The 24758-nt window shown below is 50.7% G+C and overlaps 2 protein-coding genes across 3 annotated transcripts in view; both read right to left on the bottom strand.

The window, feature by feature from the left end:
* SYT17 (synaptotagmin 17) overlaps nucleotides 1–24758 on the bottom strand; it is a 38926-nt gene that overhangs the window by 10156 nt on the left and 4012 nt on the right. The window contains exons 3-7 of one of the 2 annotated variants that reach the window (XM_075767180.1): nucleotides 23655–23803; nucleotides 18432–18580; nucleotides 17384–18003; nucleotides 6594–6714; nucleotides 5644–5799 (exon numbers count right to left, since the gene is read on the bottom strand). In XM_075767180.1, coding sequence (XP_075623295.1) covers nucleotides 5644–5799; nucleotides 6594–6714; nucleotides 17384–18003; nucleotides 18432–18580; nucleotides 23655–23803 — 1195 coding nt within the window. The remainder of the gene's footprint in view (nucleotides 1–5643; nucleotides 5800–6593; nucleotides 6715–17383; nucleotides 18004–18431; nucleotides 18581–23654; nucleotides 23804–24758) is intronic. The other variant, XM_075767181.1, reaches the window with a different exon arrangement.
* Nucleotides 13090–24758, bottom strand: part of ITPRIPL2 (ITPRIP like 2) — a 34614-nt gene continuing 22945 nt past the window's right edge. Inside the window, exon 3 of the mRNA XM_075767925.1 lies at nucleotides 13090–13104. The gene's annotated coding sequence lies outside the window, so the exon portion shown is untranslated. The remainder of the gene's footprint in view (nucleotides 13105–24758) is intronic.

Raw genomic sequence — 24758 nt, 5'->3', positions numbered from 1 at the left:
CCTCCCCACCACCACCGCCGACTGCCCCAGAAACTGTCTTGTGTGGATCAAGAGCACCCCAAAACATTTTCTATCGAACATCCAAGAAATGCTCATTAGACAACGTACAAAACCAAACTGGTCTGTGCCAGAGCATCTCCAACATCCCCGGGCGTGAAGGGCGACAGCGGGCCGGAGCTGTGCTCATCAGCGCTGCCTGTGCCATCAGCGACCGTTTATTCCACGTACAGAAACGTCCCAAAACATCCATCTCCAACAAGAAGGCAGGATTTCAAGGAAGACCAAGCTCCTCAGGATTTCAAGGAAGACCCAATTCCTCTCCTCCCAAGCTGCAGTGCCACAAAAGGAATGAATATGCTCAAACAGGCAGTGTTTCTTCAGAAAGAAAATACTGCAGTGAAAGCAAACCAAACTATCCAGCACTGCACCATTAGCAACACACGCCAACAATGATGTGGGGTTTTTTTTCTCTAAAAATTCAAACTTCATTAAACAGTCCTTAAATTTTCCCAAAGGCCAAGGGAAAGGAAAAATGAGGCAATAGAGGAACCAGGTATATTGCTACCGAGCAGCAATCTGTCAGTTTGATCAAGTACTGCCTATTAACTGGAAGCTGGTTAGAGCCCTGGGACGGAGCATCGGGGCGGTGCGGGGGTCGGCAGCCAGGCGCTGTTACCGCACCCGGTGCACCGGCACACCTGCCGGTACTGGCAGCAGCCACCGAAACCACGGGTGGAGGTGTGCAAAGCCTCACTGTTCAACAACGCTCCCTCGGGAACTCAAATACTCACAAAAACGGCTTTAAAAAACAGCCCTAAATCATTATAAAAAACAGAGACACCGTCCATTTTTAAAACATACAGATGAGTGAAGAAAATCATACAAAACAGAAGAGAGCGTGCCTGTGAGCTGCCTCCTCGGCCGCTACCACGACGAAGACCTCGCCAGCCATCACGCACGTGTCAAGGACCCCTCTCCATCAAGAAGCAAAGCCTGCCCCAGCCCGCTGCCCTCCCCTGCGCAGAGCATCTGTCCCACCCTTCACGCGGGAACGGTGCGGTGGGACGAGCCCCACGACCGCTCTCCGTCGCACACCCTCGGCCCCGACACTGTCCCAGCCCCGGCAACGCTCTCAGCCAGGTGAGACGGCAAAGCAGGTTTTCCCTCCGCATTTGCACGGACGGTACCCAGAGCACAAAAACGATTTTTCCCTCTTTGGGGACTCCGCTTGCTTCACAAGCCCTAAAGATCCTGTCATCTGAACACAGACAAGAGCTTATTTAGATGGAGAGAGACACACACAGTCCCCGCGGGACCTCGGGGAGATATATATTCCCCACCTGCGAGCGCTGAAGGTTGTATTTTTTACGGTAAGTGATCAAAAGATGTTAACGAGTCACCAAGATGCAGTTTGCCCTGGAGCGCTGGTAGTTTTTATTGGGCCATCTGGGCTTTACTGCAACGCAAACAGCATTACCGGTGATTGTTATTAACAACATTATAATCATTAACAAAATACCACAGAGCTTGGATTTCAGGCGTCATCTCACCTCCGGCCGCACAGCCCTGCTTTTCCAAGGGTTAGGCTGGGATTTAGAGGACAGCCTGCCCAAAATCCATCAGCGGGGAGAGCGCGGTGTCTCCCCGCACCCAGCCCTCCTGAGTGCGGAGCCTGCAGTCGCACCTCAAATATCCTTTTTTTCGGCTTGGAAATGGCCTCGGGTGGCAGCTGAGAGCCCTGCTGCCGTGGCCAAACTCCACCTTCCCCTCACCACGGGACAAAGAATAACGAACACCTTTGTGCACAGGTATAGGTGGTTAGGAGAACATCCTGTCTTTCAAAGCCTGCCCCACTTCCCCGCAAGAGGTGAACCCACGACTTGCACTCAAGCAGAAGATGGCACACAGGGGACGTGTGTCAAGTTGCCAAAAAACAAATGGTGGAAAAAAGAACCACCCAAAAAAGGGCATTTGTTATCTATACGGGTCCTCATTACCTAGACAACGTGTTTGATGGAGTAAATGAAAATCAAACATCTCCTCCGCTAGCTGTTTCCTCACTCATCGTCTTTTTTCTGTCCGGACATTAGACTTGCTATGAGCATCCGTTGCTTTCCTGGTTTTAGCCTCTTTTGGTGAGAAGCTGTGAACAGACAACACTTGCAGCAGCGATTCTGACCCTGTGCCTCCTCCCGGAGAGGACATCTCCACCGGAGCTCATCCCACCTCACTCTGGGCACTACTCTGGGACACGTCAGTTAGCTGCAGCTCCAGTAAGCATCTGAGGTCGGAACAGAGGGGAAGGCAGAAAGACAACTTGTACAAGGTGTCCTGCACCAACGTGGAACGAGAAGCACTTTGGTCTGCAAATGCCAGTAATTTACAGTGCTGACTCCTAGCACGCCTAAAGAGGAGGAAAGCTCTAAGAACCAGCCCAAACCCCCCAAATCTCGCCTAACGCAGAGTTCACCCTGTGCACCCCACCTCGGAGGCACCCACCGCCCATCTCCTAGTCCTGCTGCCCTTCAACCCCGCGTTCGGTCCAAAGTCCGGCTCCCCAGAGCACCACCGGGAAAGCGGAGAGCGGAGCGGTGCTCTATAGAACACCGTCCATCCGCGCTGCGTGCACGCGCAGTCCTTGCTAAAGTCACGGCAAAACGCTGCCTGAATTCTTGCCACAGCGCGCTAAACCCCGGCAGTTTGATTCAAGACGCACACGAGAAAAACACACCGGGGGGGAGGGGGAATAATTAATCTTACTTTGTCTAGCTAGTGCCTCATTTTGCAGCGTGGTACCAGCCACACGGAGGGAGCCCGGAGCCTCCGCTGATAGGGACTGGCACGGCTCCACGGCTTTCCAGTGAAGTCAAGCCAATGTAAAGACAGCTGCAGACTGGGTCCAAAATATGAAGGTACAAAACAAGGTTCCTTTAAATTATTGAATATATACTCATTCTGGCTCCCATGACTGCTTTTACAGCTCGCTCTCCATTCAAAGCATCATCACCCACCCTTCAAGCAGGATTATTTTCCTCTTCAATTGGACTTTGACTCAACAGCAAATTTAATTAACTGACCTAATGGACTAGAGCTGTGGGTTGAAAAAAAAAAGAAATAAAAAACAATTCCCACAAAACAGACAACTGGCAGAACCACCACTGCAGCCAAAAACAACCCCAAGTGAAAACAAAAGACCTAGAGAAAAAAAAACCGTGGCTTTGTAGAGATGCAAAATAATAAAAAGATCCTCACGTTGCAAGGTACGGCTTCTCCATGCTGGCAGCCATTTGCTCTTTATTGTCTTTTAACAGAGGCTCCCAAAGCCCTTTACAAGCTTTTAAGCTGCACAACCCCCTGACATGCCAAGGCAGCAGCTGTGCGGGGAACGCCACCATCCCCACCCCAGAACTTCAGCCCAGCTGCACGCTGACATTCATTTCATTAAAACCTCACGGATGCACACAAGAACCTGGTGCTGCACTCCCTGCTGGGGACACGCTTCCACCCACATCTGGAGCATCCCCATCGCTCAGATGAACACCGAACGTGGCTCAGCATCTTCACCCCCCCAATGTCCCCTGAACCACCTCACTCCTGTGACACCACAGGTGTCCCGATTCAACGGTCCTCGAGACAAGACGGGCTCTCGGCTCCTCTAACAACGGGAGGCAGCGCCGGCACCGGACCAGCAGAAGACTGCGTACGCGACACCACGACCAACACCTCTGGCTCCAGCAACATACCGGCTACGCAAACCACGGATCTCAAACAGCAGAGTCCCGACCACAGCAAAAGCAGCGAGCCCAACGATGCCCGAGCTGCACGTCACCCTTCAGTCCGAGAGCAGCCACCAGAACCCGGCCCCGCTGCTCCTCCCAAAAGCTCTGCAGGCTCCTTCCCAGCTTTGGAGCTGCCGGAGACATTTCTGGCCTGGGATTATTTATTGCAATGTTCAAACCAAGCACCACGTCACTTCCAAAGCGAAGCACCCCTCAAAAGGCAGGGCACTGAAATCCACCTGCATTACACGTGATTAAAAATCAGCCAACTTCCCATTGACTTATTTGAGAATCCACTCATTTGCACGGAAAAAAACAATCAGCCAGCCACTCATTAATGCTAACTTCATCAGCCGTGGCGAGGAGCAGCGTATTTCCCTCACCCTTCTGACGGCACGGAGCTGCTGCTCTGTTTGCCTTTTCTTCTTCTATGAGAAACAGGGGAAAACAAAGAAGAGAGTATTTCATGCCTGTCACTAGATCACCTGATGGAAGCTTCCAAGAACAAATTCATCATTGCACGTGCAAGGTACAGTCAGGGTGATGTGCATGCAAAGCGGTGATTAATTACAGACTTTTTTGCTGAGGAAATTTCTGAGCACGAAGGGCAAAATTTAAATCGCTGATCAGCATCACTTTTGTTAGAACGTGTTTGGAAACAAACTAATGGGTTGGAATTAGGCTCCGTACCAGCTTTGACACCTGTATCTGCCATCTAAGAAATAAACTTTAAAAATATACTTCAAAATGTGTTATTTCAGATGCAGATTCCTTTCTCTTCATTGAAAGAGCGTGAGTAATGGCTGGAAAGTTGCCCAAAAAAACGTTTGCGAAGCACGGGAGCCCAGCGTGGCAGAAGAGCGTGGGTCCCACCGCCCAGCCCCTCTGCTCCTCCAGAGGGCAAGGAGATCCAATCCTGCTCCCACCGGTGCCGATCCTCAGCTCCGCAGCACATACAGCCTGGGCGAAGCCGTGGCGTGGAAGGGAAACCCACCACTTCCCAAGGGTCCTTTGCCCAGGACCTCCCCGCTGCGGAGGAGCGGAGAAGGCCGCGGTGGGGTCTGCACCAGCAGCTTTGCTGCAGGGCCCGCGGCCCCAGTTCCGCCCCACCGGTGCTGCCCAGTTGGCAGGCGAGCGCAGCCGGGGACTCATCCCTGCTCCGAGCAGCACGCCCGAGTGCCTGTTTCTGCTCAACGTTTTCATGCCTAGAGAACAAAACCAGGACGTTCAGAAATCGTTTTTTAAAAAAAAAAAAAAAAAAAAAAAAGAATTCCTGTCCCAGCGAGGTGAGAGGTGAGCTCCAGGGCTGCCCCGGCCCCAGAGCATCTCTGCAGTGCCTCGCGGCGCTGGGCACCCAGCCCCAGCAAAGGCGCGAACCAGCCTGCTCACAGAACGGCCGACGTCAGCGTCAAACACCTACGGCTGCATAATCTCACAGGCACATTACGTCACGTACCAGCAGTTACCTCTGTCAGCGTTTGGGCCCTGGGATCGTGCAGTACTTCCCTCTCATTCTTCTCATTTTGTGACTTTACGCCCAAATCGGTTGCCGCTGAGAAACTTAATTAACGCCCCCTTCTCCTCTGCACAAAAGCGTTCCCAGCGGCACCAATTAAGCACAGGATCAACGAGGTGTGTTCCCGGCCCGCTCCGGCCGTCAGGTGGCAATGCCGGGGAAAGCTGCTGCAGAGGACAGAGCGCTAATTAAGCTTCCCTGGAGTCTCCAGACACGGACACCCCTTGCAGGGCGGCTGCTGGGACAGACACTGGCCTGCGCGGGCTCATCTGCGCACCCGCAACTGCTTCGTTGTTCTGCTCGGAGGCAACCGCGTCTGTGCCGAGTCGGTGCCGCCGCCGCGTTTACCTGTGAACACCAGGCTGGCGTTCTCCAGTTCCTCCTGTGGAACCTTGAAGCTGAAGGACTCGTTGTAGAAGGGATCTATCGTCCCCCGCATGCAGGAGGTCTTCTTGGTTTTTGTTAATTTTAAGCCGTGAACGAGCTGAATTTTCACAAAGGGATCTGACAAAAAAAAACCACAAACCACAGGCTTTGCGTTACGGGTGTCGTGAGTCGGTACCCCGGTCCGAGAAGGTTGGGGATGGACCAGGCTGGAAAACGGCATTTGGAAACCGCTGGGACTTGTACCGCCACGCCGCTCCCGGGGATTTGCAGCGGAGACAAAAGTCAGGCAGCTGGATTAAAAACGCTTCCTGCCAAAACCACAATTAATGGCAGCCTTGACAGAGGCCAAGTACGCTGTTCTTTTTGGGAAATGCCAATATTCTGGCAGCGGCTGGAGCAGGGAACATGGGAAAAACACCTGAGGACAAATGCACGAAGCAATTACCAGCCAGCACGCTCAGAAAGGGCAGGGAGCAACGCACGGGCACTGGGAAAACCTCACGCCGTCCACAGAGCAGCTAGGTACCACAAAGGACCCCACCGCGGCGCGAGCAGGCGGCACGCGCATCTGCAAAACGGCGCGCAGCCACCCAGGGGCTGCCTCAGGGCACGCGACCCGGCGGGGAGTTAGAGGCTCCTGGTTCCTCACCTCACCCTGCGTCGGAGCTGAGCTATGGCAGAGGTATTCACACCCTCCACTTCATCGCAGGGTAAGCGCTCCACGTACTGCCGTTACTGTTGGCTGTGTATCCGTAGACACACGAAATGAATACCCGGCGCCTTGTATTAACAGGAACGGAGCATCCAAATCCCCCCTCGGGTGCCCCACACATTGCAGCCTCACCATTGATCTGCTTTAAAGGCACATCTAAGCCGTGCACGAGTCACGTGAGAAACGCGCTGCCCTTTACCTGAACCTTGGCTCATGTCTGTCTGAAGGAGCTGTTTTGCTCTAATGATGTCCACGTTCAGTCTTCCCGCGCTGGGTAGGTAGTTCAGGGACAACAGCAGCTCTCCCAGCTCCACTTCGTTCTGCAGGGAAAAGGGAACGTGGAAATTCAGAACAGAGCTTGAAGGGGAAGGGAAGAGCAGGAAGACAAATTAAATAAATCCCATTTGTCTAAGTGCCTGAAAACCAAATTTTAGTCACGCTCTAAGCTGCGACCAAGAACCATCTGGTGGTACCTCAGGCTGAGCAGAAACAAGAAAGAACCCTATGCCCAGGTGAAGATCGTTCTTTAACCGCTGATCCTTCACCAGCTTCTCAGCAATCACGCAGAGAGCACCTACAAGGAGGAAGGAACACAGGGTCAGCAGCTCCCACCACTCCATGCTGAACGGTTCCAGGTGGTTCTGACCTCACATCTTCATTAACGTACCAAACACAGACCCGCTGTGGAAGGAATCCTCTTCCTCACCACACCAGGCAGTTGGGACGTTCAGGCACGAGATGGTTAACGCACCCCTGGTCACAGGAAGGCAGTTCAGAGGAGACATCCCCTCGGCATCCAGCCCGTTCCACCCAGAGACCACGGCACAGCTTAGCTGTGCCCTTGCCGTTCATCAGGCTGTACCACGGCCAGAGCTTCACGTCAGTAGAGCTGTTCTGTCATTACTTCTTCTCCTTCTACCTAATGATGCTTAAAACTAGTAATTAAAAAAAAGAAGAGCTGGAGAACTGACACCATTGCTCCTCAGACGTGACAGCTTAAAATAACCTCTCCGCCTTAGCACGGCCTGGCTCCGAGCTGCTGTTACTGTCGGATGCAAAAGGCACACAGCGAAACAGCTCTGGAGACTGAAGACACACCAGCCAGCCCAGGCAGGACCCATCCTCTCAGGTCCACGCAGGGTCTTCATCCCCCAGAGCCAAACAGTTCAAAACCAAGCCTAGATCGGGCGGTCACAGCCCGTTCCCAAAAGGCAAAGGAGCTGATGTGGTACTGCAATCGTAACGAAAGGCTTAAATAGCTTTAATGACACCCCAAATATTAGATTACAGAAATCAGGACTGGGTAGACTATAAAGAAAAATGCTCTGAGACAGAGTCGCAGCCTGAACGGACCCGAAGAACCGGGCTCATCAGCAGATGGGCCAGCGCACGGGGTACCCAGCCCCGGCAAAGCCACCAGCGGCTCTGGGGAAACTGAGGCGAGCACTGCCGAGCAACCCAACCAGCTCACCAATATCCAGCTGCAAATGGAAACGCACGATTTCCACTGAGCGCAGATGCACCAGAGGGCTCGGACCGAACCCGAGGAGGCACTCGGGGGAAAAGCCCCGACCCTCTGCCAGGAGCGGCACAGCATCTCCTGCCTGGCCGCCGGCAGCACAGAGCGGCTCCCGCTAACGGCAGGCCACTCGGCTCCTCACCTAACGAGCCAAACACCAAAACCGATGTCAGGTAATGGTATTAAAAGCTTTTCCCAAGGCACTTTTGTTTCCTCTCCTGTTCCTGTTGACTACTCCCAGCGAAGGCAGCGGGACATGCGTGGCATGCAGGAGCAGGTGGCAAGCTGAGGAAGTTCTGCACTGCAGATGCTACATAATACAATTCAATTTAATTCAATATCCTTTTTTTGGCTTTCTACGGAAAATATGGCAACAGGCTGCCTGACTTCACATCAAAGGTCTCTGCGTTTCAGGAGCTGGCACAGCAACCCCCGCGCGCTCAGCCCCACGCGTTCCACGAGCAAGGGACGAGGGAAGCACCCGCGGGACAACAGCAGCACCCTGACTCAGTCCCTGGGCCAAAAGAGCGGATCTACATCACGGATCCTACGGCAAACCCAGGCACCCTCCCTGCGTGCTCTGCTGCCCCAGGAGCCAGCTCCAGAGCCAACCCGGCAGGGTCCGGCCCAAGCTGGCCCACCTTCGGCCTGACCTTCCCCGCAGCCCCTCTCCCACATCAAAAAAGCATCTGATTTCTTACTCCAAACTCATTCCATCAGGAAGCCGTTCCCCAACACAAACCTGACCCAAAACGCACACCATGCTCACAGCTCTTGCAAGGTATACGTAGGTACCTACCTACGCCACTGTGCCCAATGGCTGCACAGCATAAAGATCTAAGAGTCTCACATCCAAGGTGATTTAAATGACCAACACTATCATTTTTGGTTTGATTTTCCCCAAAATTGCTCCTCTCAGGTCTGTGGCTGGAACAGCCTGAAGACGTGTCTATCATCGAGAACAGTCGGTGACTTCTAAATGTACCACCAGGAGAGTAACGACGCGTCACAGCGCCAAAACGCCACCCACAACAGGGGTACCTGAGGTACCCTGTGGCCTCAGCCCATTTTTTGTAATACCAACAACATTTTTAATGCATCCAGTCTTACTCCCCACTTGCGTTCACCGCCGTGTCAGGTTCCATGCAGGCTTCAATTCCTAGAAATTCAGGCACATTCGGACAGCACAAATTAGGAAACTCATTAGTAATGTTTTTACCTGCTGGGAAGAGACAATCAAACAACTCCAGCCACAAATACCAAAGCCCTGGCACAGCCAGGAGGCAAGCTGGCACTGGGCAGGGACCCGGGACCTCCCAGGTCACCTCAAGCTTAGAGTGCTGAAAATCCACCTTAGGGTTTGCAGTAATTACTCCTGGACCCGTCCATTGGTGGAACCTGTTGACCGTATCCAAGACCGGCAGGAATTAAGGGGCTTCCCCGGGTCAGGGAGGAGCACGGGAAGGCAGATCCGCACACTTCCAACGCACTTACGTTTATGCTCCATTTTTAAAAAATTGCCCCACGTTTCACACCGACAATATCAGACCGGGCATCTAACACCCACCGAGGCACAGGCAGGAGAACCAGACATCTACCCCGACCTGAACCCTCCCCAGCACCGTGTCCCGTCACCCCTGCAGAGGTTATCGAAGGAGCCACCCTAACATAGCCGTCACGCTGCTGCCGGGCCTTCTGTAGGGAAAGCTAAGGCTAAATCCATGATTTCCCATAGGACATAACCTAACGGGAATATTGGCACCTCTAGAAAAATAGTCTTTTTGAATATCTGGGCTTAAATTTGAGTAAGGTGAGATATAAAATGCTATACTCTGTAAGTGTGAGCCGCTGAAGTCAGAAGACAGACCACCACCAGCTTTAATGAGTCTCAGATCAGGCCCAATTTCCCAAATTGAATACCACCTTCTGTCCCTTAATGCCTTTCAAGCACGCCCAGATTTTTGCTAATTACCTTAGGGAATGGAACATCGAATCCAGCCCAGAGAGGCCGGCAGGATGGCTGTGCTCCAACCCAGCGGGAAAGCAACAGCCCCGTGGCAGGCAGAGCGTTTGCAGCGATAACCAAAGGTGTTCTCCGAAGGAAGCCCGGCTCCCCGGATGGCTCACCTCCCGGTACCAGTGACTCAGCCTTTTCAAGGCACTTAACTCGAGCACTGAATTGCCTCTGATTTATAAACACATTATTGCTAGCTTAGCCGCAAGGCTCTAGGAAACATGTTTCAAATCCTGCCGTGGTGCCCTGAGGGGACATCAAGCATTCGAGAAAAGGGACCGGTGGCCACCAGCCACCACACGTTCCTCCCCGGCACGTCGGACCGGCTCTGCCTCCACCGTGCCGTGCTGTGCCATGCCACGCTCGCTAGCTTTCTCCTGTCCTTTGGTCACCAGTCATCGTTAGCAGTCAGGCACGGAATTAACGGGTTGCTCCAAGAAGCCCGAGGTACAAGGCGTACCTCCTCAGGTTTCGGTTCCCCGTGCTTCTCCCGACAAGCTCACGCCACGGCTGACATACCTTTGCTGACGTGACAGGCTTGCGAATAAGGCGCGCTGGTGGCACAGCGTGCGTCCGAGATGAAGATGGGGATGCCAACAGAGCTGCGGCTTAACGGCTCGCTGGCTCGGCAGGTAAAACGGAGACAACTGGGAGCACAGCGGGGTCCACTGCGAGATGGAGAAATGGGACCCTTCTCGTAACAGGTCAGGCAGGAGACTCAGCTCAGGGAGGGACGAGTGGCCGCAGAGGTCTGAGGCGGCTGGCGGGGCTGCCCAGGGTGCTCCTCCAGCCCAGGGACCCGCCGAGCTCACCTGCGCCTCGGAAAAACTCCGTGCTGCCGTAACCAGCGACCCTCGCCCATCACCTCGTTTAGAGGCACTTTATCAGCAAGGGTGCTACGACACATCTTGCCGGGGCGCTGAGGGCACAGGAGCACGGCTTTCGTTCCGTCGCACACCGGAGCCACCCCAAACCCCAGGCTCGCGCAGGGGCTGAGCGGAGGAGAGGGATGCTCACGCACGGGAGGCGTCGGGGGCACGTTGTTCGCCCTAGGGAGAGGAAGTGCCAGAATTTTACTTTTCCTAGGTCTTTTCATCAGGAAACTAAAACGCTGTTGGTTTCGCCTTGAATATTTTGCTCTCAGAACGCAGTGTGCAGAGGTGCTCCTCAGGCACCGACTGCAAAGGCATCATTTTAGCTGCCATTATTATGCTGATGATGCGCTGATTTGTGCCGAGATCCCAGATGACCCTGGAAAAGCAATTTCCTGTTTGATGAGGTGCGGAGTGACACCAAGTCTGGGATGTCTGAGACTCTCCTGAAGCTCTGATTAACATTTCACTCCTGGCTGTTCCTCTCCGCAGCTGTATTACACAGCCAGGCGTTTGGATTTGCAGCCTCGGGCTCGCCTGTGATCCAGAACCTTCTGCAGTCACCGTTTGGGTTGAACCAGACACGCATAAGAAGTTTTTGGTTTGGTTTGTTTTTTTTTTTTTCCTTTTCTGTCATCTCTGAAACACAAAGAGGCTACCCTCAAGGGAAGACGACTTTTTAATTAATGCCATTTGCGCATCTTGTTTGGATTAGGGCAATTCTTTCCTTGCAGCCCCCCCAGACTGTTTGCTGTGCATTGCTACACCACCAGCAAAACTCGGCAGCTGAATCCCTCCCCGGTTCCCGATGGGAACCAGAGCACATTACATCAGCACAGACATCTATGCAACGCTCCTAATGAAGTTTCAGATTGATTTTCCTCCTCAAGGTTATCTGTGATGGTACCTCCAGGCACATTAGAAAACCGATGGTTTAGAACAGTTTGCTCTAACAGGCTTTCTACAGCATCCTGTGACACACAGCCATCACTGCAGGAAGGCTCAGCTAGTAAGGACCAGAACCTGAAAAAAAAAAGTATCCTTACCAACGGATAAGAACAGTGTTACCTACGTAACAGGCGCCGAGGAGATGCATGATGAAGAGAGTCACAAAATCCCTTCTAAAGTCTAACTGGCTTTCATCAGTTTGGTTGGCCATGAGAAAACCTCTCCTGTGCCAGGACCTTTGGGAAGAAGATTTCCTACAGAGAGGTCCTGCCCACATCCCCCACCAACCCCTCCTCAGCAAAATACACCCCACAGCATCCCCGTCCTCCGCAGAAAGGGTACGGAGTGACCAGCACAGAGGGACAGGTGACTGAGATACCAGCTGGAAGCAGAAGAGACAGATAAAGACAAAGAAGAGAAAATGATCAAGAAGAAAAATTTCTCAGTGCTGAAGCTTTAGAGACTGGAAAAGGAAAGGGAAAAAAACCCACTGAAACGGATCAGGGGAAAAATAAAGGTACAGAGTGGAAGAAAGATGGTAGAATGTCCTAAGCCACAGTACAACAACAAACCACAGGTTAAGAGCCAAACATGTTGTCGTCGTGACAGACAAGCGTCCGTCACGGCATCCCGTCACATTCCCTCAACTCCAGAGACCTGCGGGGTGGTGGCATCCCACCTCCAGCCAGGCTTTGCCCAGCACCTCTCCTGCCAACACGGGTAAACTGCCAGGTTGATTCTAACATCCCGTTAACGAGCAAGCATAGCCCCACGTAACCAAACCACGACCGTCACCAGCGATTCGCATCATTCTTTAATTAACCAGCCGCTAAGCTTTTGGACTGCTGAAATAATAAAAAAAAAAAAAAAAAGGAAGAAAAGGAAAAATCCTGACAACATTCACTTTCATATTTAATTTCCCATGACCGTGTCACAAACACGGACCCCCATTCCACACCAACACACACCACCTTGAGCCAACTGTTGTGCCAACCCCCCGAACCAAGTCTCTGCCTCTCCAGCGCTCTATGCCTGTACGAGAGGGGTGCTGGCGTTATTTTCAATACCACGCTGTGCTACCCAACAGAAGGCATCACCTACATCCCCCAAGGATGGCTCCTTCTCAGGGCTGCACTGGGTAAGCCAAGGAAGAAGGGTGCCAAGAACAAACCCGGTACATCTGGAGGCCTCCGAGCCACACGCCATAACCAAAATGAGTCATTACCTGAATTTCAAATTCCTTTCTCCCTTTTCCTTCCCAACCAAGGCACGGTAAGAACAACAGTGCAGTACCTCTCATGGTACTTATCCCTGAGACGGGAATCAAAAATTGCAGAGACCTGCCACGGAAAAACCACTGCATTTGTGGAGCACATACCATTTTGAACGCAAAAAGCTGAGAGCTCCTTAAATGACTGTCATTCTAGAGCACTCATAGTACAAAGTTAAAAAAGCAAGTCCAATACATACCCCTTCTACCATAAAAATGGCTTAATTTGAGGGGAGAAGGAATTTTTATGCTATTTTCCCACCGTGACCAGGCAAATTTTTTTTCTTTTGCGGAATGATCTCCAAGCTCTCATTACTGCTGGTCTAAAACATTTACTCCTGCCCACTCAAATCTGCTGAAAGACAAATGAATCATATGTCAGTAAAACTTGGGGTCCTGAACATGTGTTTCAGAATTAATCTTAACGGCAAAATGTGCGAATCTGAGCCCAGCTACAGCAAGGCCTGCCAACTTCGTTCATGGTAATTAAGCAAAGCCACACACATCTAAGGGGATATTTTGGGAGCGCAGAGTGTTCCTATGGGGACTGGACTCAAGAGCTACTCCATGGGCAGCTTTAGAAACACATTAATTACCCTGCAAGGAAAAGCCTCCCAGAACTACCCAGGATAAAGAGTCTGGCAATACCTGCACTGACATTTCCTACGAGGAGTAAGTCCCTCCGCCCAGCTCCTGGCTCTGATGATACGTTGGATGGCAGCTGCCCCGTGCCTCCGCGTGGGACCCAATCCCCCAAGCGCTCGGTCCATAATCTGAACTACAAAAGCACTTCTGTACAGGTACAGTCTTCTGCCTGAAGCTTCGCATCGAGCGGTTCGTTGCGCTGGTTCCTCCAGGCTGAGAGGACAGCACGCTGCTCACCCGCATTCGGGTTCTCTGACGACCCTTTCCCGACACAACGAGCACGGCAATGCCGCGCAGCCCGCCTCGTTACGCCCAAGGTAAGTTCTCGGGCTGTCAGTTAACAAGCAGCTCCATGAGGTGGTAATGAAGATATTCTGCTATTAATGACGATGGGCTTTCGCCCATTGAGGAGCTGTAGGTCCCATCCACAGCCCTACGGACCTTATCCCGGTCCAGCTCGCAGCGGAGCCAAAGGAGCTGCTGGCTGCAGAAGCTGGACCATGCCTCAGCCTGGCACAAACCCACCCGTCCCTGCCCACACCGAAAGGTTGCTGGCGTCCCCCGTCTTTTTTAGCAGGGCTCACTCATGCCGGCATAGTCCCGCACTGAGGCAGCGTCCCAGCTCTGGGCTTGACGGGGCTCAGCGTGATGGTGGGACAAGGACTCAGCACCTGACGTGCTGAGCACGCCCCACGGCAATGGCCTCCAGGTGGGTATGGCAAGCGCAAAACAGACGTTCATCTTAGCCGATACCTTTTAGGCCGCTGCTCTTCCACAAACCATGCCCCATCCCACTCCCACCGGTATGAAGATAAAACCTTCTCCACAGCTCCTGCCATCTGCACTCACTTTCCTCCATCTCTCCAGCTCATCATGTTTCTGCCTATAAATGCCAGTTAAAAAAATTCACGCGTTTTGTGTCTTTCATCTTTACATATCACGTCTATGCCTGTCTGTTTTCCTCTCCCGCCTGTTGCTGGTTTTCCAAGCACCTGCTCCAGCATTTTCTCCGCCGCGATCCTTATCGCTGGGGGGGGGCTGCTGCTCCGCGTCAGAGCCCTGGGGCAGCCAACCCAGCCTGGAAAATTGTCATCGACTCCTGACCAGAACTGACTCGGGTTCAACCCAACGAGAAACTAAGAAAGGCTATCTGTCCCTCATCTAATCAAGCAAAGAAGTGAGAAGTATAAAAAAAGTTGTCAACACGTCAAATCTATCATTCCACAGGCAGAATCTTCCAAGTAGCAATCAAAGGAAAAAAAACCCTCACAATTTTCTAGCACAAGCATCGCTGTAAGTGCAAGACATTAAAATGCAGTTTTTCAATGTAATGAGCTTTATTGTTTTACTTCTTCCAGGGTTTATTTTAACCCTTCGATCAATGCATTTAACTTTAATCACTACTAAGAGAAAATACGCCTTATTCAATGAACTTTAAAAATCTTATCACCAAGAAAACATGGGAAGATGATACCAGACACCCTCCGTGGCTATCCTAGCACAAGCGCTGCTGTTCTCTTTGCGGTCGCAGTCTGTCAGCTAAGGCCCGGCCAAAAAGAACGAGGAAGGATGAAAAGACCAAAACAAGGCATTTTGGTAATCAAGGTGCGAAGGACTTTTTGCTTAAATTAAGTTTTTCCATATGATAGGAAGCAGATAAATGCAAAAGGCTTGTGAGGTTAGGCCTGCCCATTCGAAGGGAGTTTTCTCTTTCTCTCCTTCCTTTTATAAATATCAGAAATGCCAATTTCTGCATAAATGATTTATCTTGAATCCCGGTGAAGCAGAGAGCACTGCTGAAAACAGCAACAGCTTTCAGTGAGACTCTGGAGAGGGGGGAAGGGCTGGCCGAGATGATCTTCTCTAATCAAGGTCTGTATTAGCTGTGGAATGAATCCACGTTACTGATAAAGAGATATATAACCCAGAGAATATTTATCATGGAAAAGCGGGGGGGGCAGGGGGAAGCAAGGCTGCATGGTGTGAATCACGGGAGGATAACGGGATGCAACGAGGAGAGTTCCGTCCTGGGACACACAGCGCAGAGCCCGTGATGAACCACGAATACCAAAGAGAAGAAGGATTGTTGCAGGCATTTGTAAATAAAGGTTTGGGGAAAAGGCCCAGGCAGGGAGGGGAACGCAGGAATATCTGTCCTCGTTCATCTTCCTTACGAACCATTTCGTAACACGGCTGTCCCCTCAGCCCCACTGCCACTCCGCCGAGCAAAGCGGATCCCGCTGCCACCAAGCCACGTCCTGCAGAAAGACTCGCTCAGGGACCCCACGATTTTGCCTTGCGCCCAACTTTCAGAACTTTCCTTTTTGCACGAGCGATGCTCAGGCTAATCCCTAATCCCTAACGCTCCTACTGCAGCAGATCTAGCGGGCTCGCTTGCGTTATCGGCCATCTCGACCTTCTCCCTCACACACCGCGGGAGGTCTGAGGAAGGGGGAAAAGCGTTCCCCAGCCCCTCTGCACCCAGAGCGGGGCCAAAGCAGGGTCAGAGACCCTGCTGACTTCACGTATAAACACCGCTCGGCGCGTTTTACCTCCGCAAGTGTCCGATCACGAGTTTCCACTCTGAATCAGGCACTCAGACCCACGCCACAAATCAGCATGAGGCCAGTGATTTACCGCTCATCTCATCTAATACCTCTGGCTACGCCACCCTTTTGTGAACACATAAAAATCAAAGAAAGCGTGACCCATCCTAGTTCACACAGGGCTTTGATTCATCAAAGGCTCTGAAACTTAGAAATTGCAATCCCAGAGCCGGCAAGGAACTGGGACAGGCAACTCTGCCGTACCCACCCGGAGCCGTACTCCTGTCCTTAGCACGAAGGTTTGGGATGCTGCTCATGCTACGCTCTTAGCTTGGCGTTTTACGGAGTCCTGTGCCCCCAGCTATGGAGGTGACATTGCCGGTACCAAATGCGGTAGCTAACGGCCGCTCCTGGTTGCAAAGCTCAGACCTTCCCGTTGAACAGCTCTTTTCCTGGCGGGCGAGGCAGTGGCACTGCCCGGGGCCCTTTCCTCGGGACAGACACGGAAGCACACGGACCCTCTGCATGTCCTCTTCCCATCCCATCGGACAGTCGAATCTAGTCCAGACTGCACGCCCAAACCTGCACGCACGCAACGTGCCACTTACATCAGGCAAAATGTTTCCTGAAGGAAACTTCAGGGACATCAGGAAAATACATCTACCGCTACCTTGCCGCTTTTCACTCGTGCATTATGCCGTGAGCCCGCAGAGATTTTGTCTTCTATACACTTTCTTGAATCAAATCATTACTGAACCGGCACCAGTGGTTCAACTCATGCTCCCAAAGCACAGTCACGTTAACCACCCCAGGGGCGACCCGGATGGGACAGCGTCACTGCGGCGTCGAGGAAAGGACGCAGGTCACGGCAGTGACAAGAAAGAGCTTCCGAAAGGCGCAGACTTCAAAAGCAGTCTGGATTTATTCTCACTAGAGTTGACACAGGATCTTTTGCCAGGGCACCTCCTCTGAATGGCAAGGAGGACAGCTCCTCTACCTCACGCTGTTAGCCGTAAGACCACTTACAGGCCCAACATCATTTCGACCCGGCGGATGCTGTACTAACAAAATGACAATGACTAATTAGAAACTGCATTACTTGCCAACAAGCAAAGGAACTGCACAAAAAAAACCAGCGAGAAAAATTGTGGCAATAATCTGATAAATGCTGTTACCTGAGAACTAGGCACAAGGGCTTTCCACCAGTGTCCGCCTTTCACAAGGTCTACATCGCTCAAGGGCATTGACACTTTGCCAATAACACAATGGCGTGAGAATTTGTCAAAATCCACTACGGTTAAAAGCAGAGTTCTTCTCTGGGCTTCTAAAAAGGGGATTTCAAATGTGTACCTCTCTTCAAACACCGGGTTCTGCGTTTTGCGTTTCACTCCGGTCTGCTTGGAGTTCTTCTGATCGGGAAGAAGGCAGATCTTCACGTAGGGGTTGGAGTGAGCCATGTCTTGCCTTGCACCGTCGTAAGAAATCGGAGGGGGCAGATCTTTAGCCTCAATGACTCGCACTATTAGGTAGTTATGCAACAGGTCGTACTGAGTGCTAAAATGCAGCATGCCCAGCTGATACTTCGATAAGATCTCCTCATCTGTCAAGGAGTCCATATCATCGCTATTCGAGTCAAGGGAGTACAGTCTTGGTTCAAATTTTCTAAAATAGTCATCCGGGGTATAGGTTTTTCGCAGGATAGTTGGCTGAACTATTTCTTTCTTAGCTCCTATTATTCCAAACTCGATAGGTTTAATGTCAATTAACGGAGAACTTGGCCTCCTCGACTCTAAACCTAAACGAGAGAAATGCACAAATACGACTGTTAGAAACTCAACCGAAGCCGTTACAGGCGCAAGTCAACTTGTGCTTCTCTGGGCATGGCTATCGTGCGTCTGTGCGACGCCCGGCACAGCACACTCCCCAGGGGGACTTTTCACCATTGCATTGCAAACAATTAATCGCACCCTCAGTTACGCTCAAGTGCAAGCTCAGCGACTCTCTCCCCCCACTGTCCATTTTCACATGAAATTACCACGCACACGCTCCAGCAAGAGAAACAGGGCTGGCCCCTTCCACTGTGTTCCTGCAGAACAGGATGAGATATTAATCCAGGTACCTTCAACTTGCCTTGATTCCCTGTCTAAAAGATGAAAGAGCAAGCACCACAGTTTGATTTTCTTCCCCACAAGAATTACATTAATGTTGGAAGGACGACCTTACTTGAAATCCGCCTGGTGAGGCTGTAAGTGGACCGTGATGCATCTGAAGACGACCGCCGTCTGTCAGGGGAAACATCCTGAAGAGTGGGAGGCAGCTCACTGATTGTATTATCAGAGTCTCCATCTTTGTCCTCATTCTGGCTGCTTATCCTGTTATAACGAGAGACCTTTGGGTGATTCAACCCAGTAAAAGGAGTATATACAGAATAAAAATGCCTTCTGATATCCTGGGTCTAATCTTGGGTGCACATCCCTGGATGCTGCAGGGCATCTCCTGATCTCTCTGGCAAGCAAAACGCTGAGCAACTGACTTCAGACCTATGTAAAAACCAGATTCTTTATCTTCCTCCCTGTCTTTCAGACAGAGTTATATCAGCATTAGAGCATGACACAGGCCGCACCGGCACGTGCGGCTCAGATCCTGATCAGAAGTATTATATTTGTCTTTAACAAAAAAGAAAGAAGGGAAAAAAAAATACCCCCAAACATTAGCTTATTGCTGTAAATTCACAGCTACGCTTTGGGAGCACGTCCTTCACTAGGAAGGAACCGGCATGGGAAACCACCACACTCCGCCATCTCAAACCTACCACACACCTCTCTCCGTAAGACACTGCTTTGCAGGTACGCCACTAAGGTTTCAAAACTCGGTCTTATAAATACAAGTCACTAACAGCTATTTATTGACATGACTTTTTAAATAATTGGCTGCTTTCTATCCACTTCCACAAAGCAGAGGTGACTCTCACGATAGCAGTTTTACTGCCCAGGGGTCTCGGTGGGAGCAGGGAAGTTGGCAGGATCTAAGTAACAAAGCAAGGTGCAGTGCGAGCTGCAGCATCTTTGAGAAGACTCAACAGAAGACTGGCATCATAAAGAAGCCCACGTGTAATCGCCATTTCAGCTTATATATCTCTCTATGTTGTTTTCACATAAAACAACACTCTGGTTAAAAACCTCGATGCGTCGCAGCCACAGCGGCTCACAAAAGCAGCCGGGACCTCCCAACCTTGACCAGAGGAAGAGCGAGAGCAGGCAGTAACGAGCGGAGGAGACGAATCTCCGACTGCCCGTTCAGAGGGGAGCGGCCGGCAGACATCTGCCAGCGGAAGTAAAAGCACACAAGGGTACGTGACGCGTGGCGTGCATCATGCAAAATAAGCCTTTCGGTTAATCCATGAGACAGAGTACTCCAAAAAACAGCAGCAGATCACAAGGAAGGCGTCGGCATGAGATGAGCAAAGCAAAGAGGAACACGGAGTGAGCTGTGCTCCTGATTCACCCTTCTACGGGCACGGCTCGGCTGGGTGTAAAGGCAATATGTTGAATCATTTGCTTTAGTAACCGACGACTGGACTGGAGCGATAAACATATTCTGCAAAAAGCAGTAAACTCATAGGAAAGGCCCCCCCAAATATAAAACAGATTTAAACTGGAATTTCTTACCCTGATTCACAAAGTTCACAGCGGGATCCATGCAAACCTCACCAGCGCAGAGTCACACGACTCATCCGCATTAAAAAAATAAATCTGCTAATAATGAAACCCAAGTCCTGTGCTAAAAGGGGCGTACGATGTTTGCACAACTCTGCAGCCCATTAAAGGCAGTCCAAATCACGCAGTTTGACGTATAATCAGTACTTGGAACACAAACAGCTTTTTCACGCCTAAATGCGGGTCTACGCAATTGTAGGTAGCGTTGGGATATACCTGTGTTTGAGAAGCAAACGCACAGAGCGAGGAGAAGGCAGGGTGAAAAGGGAATCAGGAAGAGAGGCATTAAGGATGTTCTACAACGGGTAAACGTAATAGTGAGTTAATAACACACAGATGACCTTTAGTAAGGAAATTGCTACTGAGCCACAATAATTTTTCCTCAAATAAACTTTGGCTCTGGTTAAAGCAGCTCTGTTTCTGTTTAATCCGAACCTTTGGGAAGAGGAGTCGCGTCCTGATTTCAGGTCAGTCTCACAGACCACGCACCGTTTATCTTTGGGGTTTAGGTACAATAATCCGCAACAGGCAGCGCCGACACACACCCTCGCTCCCAGCCCAGTGCTGCAAAGACCAAGATGCAAGCGCTCCTCGTGGCGTAACAAGAAGCTACCATGCATTCAGGTCAATACAATTAGACTCAATTCAGTAGGAATTTTTTTTCCTAAGTTGCCACTGTAAAAAAAAAAAAATAAAATCAGAAAATGAGAAAAATCCACAGTCTGCCAAGAGGAAGGGTTTAAACCTGCAGCTTTAACAGCCCTTCCTGAATTTTCAGGACGTCAAGGTGTCTCAGAGCTGCCAAAGGGAAAACCTATGGGCAAAACCTAAAGGATGGATTATTAAGCACGGCCCTTTGGATGTTTGCTGGTAGGCCAATGAAAACCATAAAAGCGGTTTTCCCCCGGGGACTGGGTGGGGAGGTGCGGAAGGAGCAATTGCATTCTGCATTATACCAGTGTCCTGGGCCCACGAAGAAGTGGCAAGAGGGAAAGATCTCAGCTGAAAACCTGGATCTGTTTTTAAAACACTTTCAGGCTGCGAGCAGGGAATACAATAAATTGATTTGTTCCCAAATTCAACGCACGCATCTGCATGCAGAATATGGTGGTGTCAAACAAGTCTTTCATTTTAGGGGTTTCCACTGAATCAAAACCTCCCCTTTTCAAAAATAAAATAATAAAAAAAAAATGACGAGGGGTCAATTGACATAAGCAGATCCCTGAGCACTTAAAAACACCCCCATTAAACACCTTATTCTGAGACCAATTCCAAACCCTTACTCTGCTCACACATCTAACTCCAGACACTGTTTACAACCTCCAACAACGTGTGCGGAGATTTAAGAGTATAAGATCAACACAGTGAAAATAGAAATCTTCTTTGGCTTCTGAATTCTGAGCTGCATGGGATTGTTTCCACCTTAAACCTGCACACACAAAAAGCGTAGCCCTCCTATTGATCAGCAAACAAAATCACCGTTTCTGTCTCCTGCCTTCTACTCTCTTTTCCTCTTCATCCTCCACAGCCTCGTTCCTCTGCAGGCTCGCTTCCTCCCCCTCGCATCCCCTCTCCGTATCTCCTCTGCTCTCTTTGTCCTCCTCACCCAACTCATTTCTGGGTTCCCTTTTTCCAACAAAGTCAGCCTGGAAGCTGAAAGCATCACCATCTTCCCCGGCACCACCCTGGCTCCATCCCAGGTCAGGACGAGGAGCCATCGGCCTTTCCAAGCAAGCAAAGCCTGATCTTCAGCTTCCACATCAACGTGTTCACAGGCGTCCTCAGAGATCACGGGATTCGCAGCAGTGCCAGAGGAGATGGCGACTTCAGCATCCACGTCTCCTCGCAAAGCAAGGCCACTTCGCTTGCGTGTCCTCTTCTTGGATGCCTGCTGCCCCTCTCGGACACTACCTCTGGGAACTCGCCTTCCCTCAGCACTGGAGCACAACAGGGAGACCCTACCTGCACCAGACTGCCTGAAGCTGGAAGGAAAGGTGGATTGTGACCTGGGCTGGGGTCCTGGGACCTACCTGGGGCTGCTAGCATGAGTAGGTGCAGCATAAAGTGCAACACGGTTGAAGAAGTGGGCTTTGTCCCCCCCATCCCCCCGAGCGCACTGTCCTCTGCCTAAGGCCATTCCAGTAAGTTAATCGTAGAGCCTTTCAGGTGGAGCAGGACTGGGAAAACAACACAGGCTGGAGAGAGCATTTCACGAGTCCAAAGGTCTCCATGTTCTCTGCCTGTGGCAAAGCCCAGCCCATCTGCAAGGTCACCACACATCCGAGTTTTGAGATCAAACGAAGAACAGAGCTTCAGTGCTTACAACGCCCCTTTGGCCAGCCAGATGGATCCAGCAGACAAAACCTACACCGTGGGACAATCACCCCACGCCCCCAAACACACAGGGTGTCCCTTCTGCTCCTCAGCACACCCAAGAAACTCCAAAGCATCCTCTCACAACAAGCCTAGCTACTCGTTCCCAAGTATGTAACTGCTCCTGCAGCAATCGTTCTACGTCCAATACTGCAACCTCATCACTGTGTTCTCCTGTGTGCAACGCTTTCCTATTTAGCATTGATTTTGTTTCCATTTCCCATTAATTGCAGGTGAATCCATTTCTAGGCATATATCAGACTCTTAAATATGCTGCTCCACATTTAAAAACCACTCAAACACATCTTGAACATCTCTATTTTTATTGCTTCAGTATTAATTACCATCCTATTCTACCTGGATTCAAAAGAGCATATAGACAAGGCTGCAATTTAAACATGAGACAATTTATTTCCTGCAGCACCAAGACACGGACCTTCCAGACCTGACGCAGAATAACAGTAGGTACTCGCAGGAGTAGATACAATTAACTGTCTCAGTGCCTGGGTACCAACTTCTGGGCATCATATGATGCACTAATTAGGCATCTCCTGTGCCACAGCGACTGGACACACCGAAGCCGTGTCCATCAAACGACCTGCTCTCACAGAGGACAGCCCAGGCGGTAGAGCAGACGCTAAAAGACCTCTGCTCCCTTCTTGGTTTCACTAACGCCTCCACAGGGTCACCTCCGTGCTGCAAATTCCCAAGCGAGAGGGAATAAAACAGGGAAGGTTTCACTGACTTTCTTTGTAATGGATTTGCAAAAACACCAATCAAAGCCCCAGAAAAAACCCGGCGGCGCCGCCGGTTTTTAATGATTCAAGAGGAAATCTCAAGGAGTACCGAGATGGCGCAGGAGATCTGGCTAAATGAAACTTTAGATGAATTTCCCCTCTTGAGCACGCACGAGGTATGCCTTTCCTCCGCCTAGGAGATAACCACCTTCACGCTAGGATAAGAAGATGTTTCAGAACCACCTCATCAGCATTTCAGGTACGTTGAAGTGCTCCAGAGGGCTGGTCCCTCTGAAGAGGAAATAGGACTGAAGATGAAAAGCAGCTTTAGAACAGGGTGCACAACTAAACCAGATATCAGCTTGCTATGCCAGCTTACAAAATAACTTCTGTCTTACTCATCAGAAAAGTGTTTTACAAAGACTAACCTTAGTATTTGAGCTTACAGGGCTGCCCTTTTTCCCCTTGCCGTTGGGTAGCCCGCGTTCCCACCCTCAGCAGGAGGTTCCTCCTTCCCACATCCTCTGAACGTCCTGTCGCCATTTCGTATCAATACTCTCAGCACAGCCGAACAGCCCTGCTCCTCGGTTAAAGCTATGAAATTGTGCATCTAAACTTACAGCCAGGCTGGAGTTTGAGCAGGAAAAGGTCCCAGGATTTCAACTTCATCTTCATTTGTTTGACAACAGCTACAGTCGAAACACTTCTGACAACAATTTCTACAAGTCCACCGGCACAGCAAGAGATCCGAGATCCTAGCGAGCAGACCCTGAAGCCATTGGAAACCAAAGTACAAGATTACAACCCATCAATAGCTATTGAGAAATAACATTCAGCTGTATTTATGTTTGTGCTTCTGCAACAGAACATTAAGAACTATATTTATTCCATCCATATCAACAGACAAGTGCTATGCAGTTACCAGCCCAACTTCACTGATGCAAGGCAGGAAAAGACGCATTCACCGCAGGTATTTTCCCTCTAGTAGCAATGTATTATTACTAGTAGCAATGTATTATTATGTAGGTTGGCGAGAGGGTGATTTACAAAACACTATGGCACAGCGATACGCTAGAGCCGAAACATGCTGCTGCTTTCACGCACATCAACAAACTAATACAATCGGCAAATGTTCAACAGAAGGAATTAAAAACAGAAGGTAAGTGAAAGCTCGGATTTAAGCCGGCATGGGTCTATTTAATTAACACAACGATGTGAACACTTTTTGTCCCTGTAGATGTATCAGCACATAGGATTTGTAGGATCCATCCACATACAGCGTTACAGCCCAACAAGCTCGCCACTAAAATGGATTAGCAAAAGCACACGATCCACATGCCTCCCCTCTGCTGTGATGATTAATTTAATGAAGAGCCTTCGACAATATTTTTTTTTTTTTTAAAAAAAAGAAGTTACTCAACCCAGAAAAGTATTTCATTTCTTAGGTTTCCATGGTGGCAGCATCACCCGTAACAGCGCTCCTCCGCTGTTACAACCACGGGGTGCGAGCACCAGCCTGCCGCCCCACTTCCACGCCATCCCCCCGGCCATCCCGCCACTCCAAAGCTCTGCTTGCTTCAAGAGGAGCCGAAAGCCAAACCTCAGCCCATTTCCCCCCCACGCCAGCTCCGCCTTCTGCCGTTCGTAAGGCGGCTCATTAAGCAGCGCAAGGGCACTGCTACTAAAGGGCATCGCTCCGCAGTCACGGAGGGGAGACACGCAGC

This window comes from Balearica regulorum, chromosome 15, assembly GCF_011004875.1.
Source record: "Balearica regulorum gibbericeps isolate bBalReg1 chromosome 15, bBalReg1.pri, whole genome shotgun sequence".
NCBI classification, from domain to species: domain Eukaryota; kingdom Metazoa; phylum Chordata; class Aves; order Gruiformes; family Gruidae; genus Balearica; species Balearica regulorum.
Note: the sequence above shows the minus strand (reverse complement) of the source record. Positions and strands in the feature narration are given on the sequence as shown.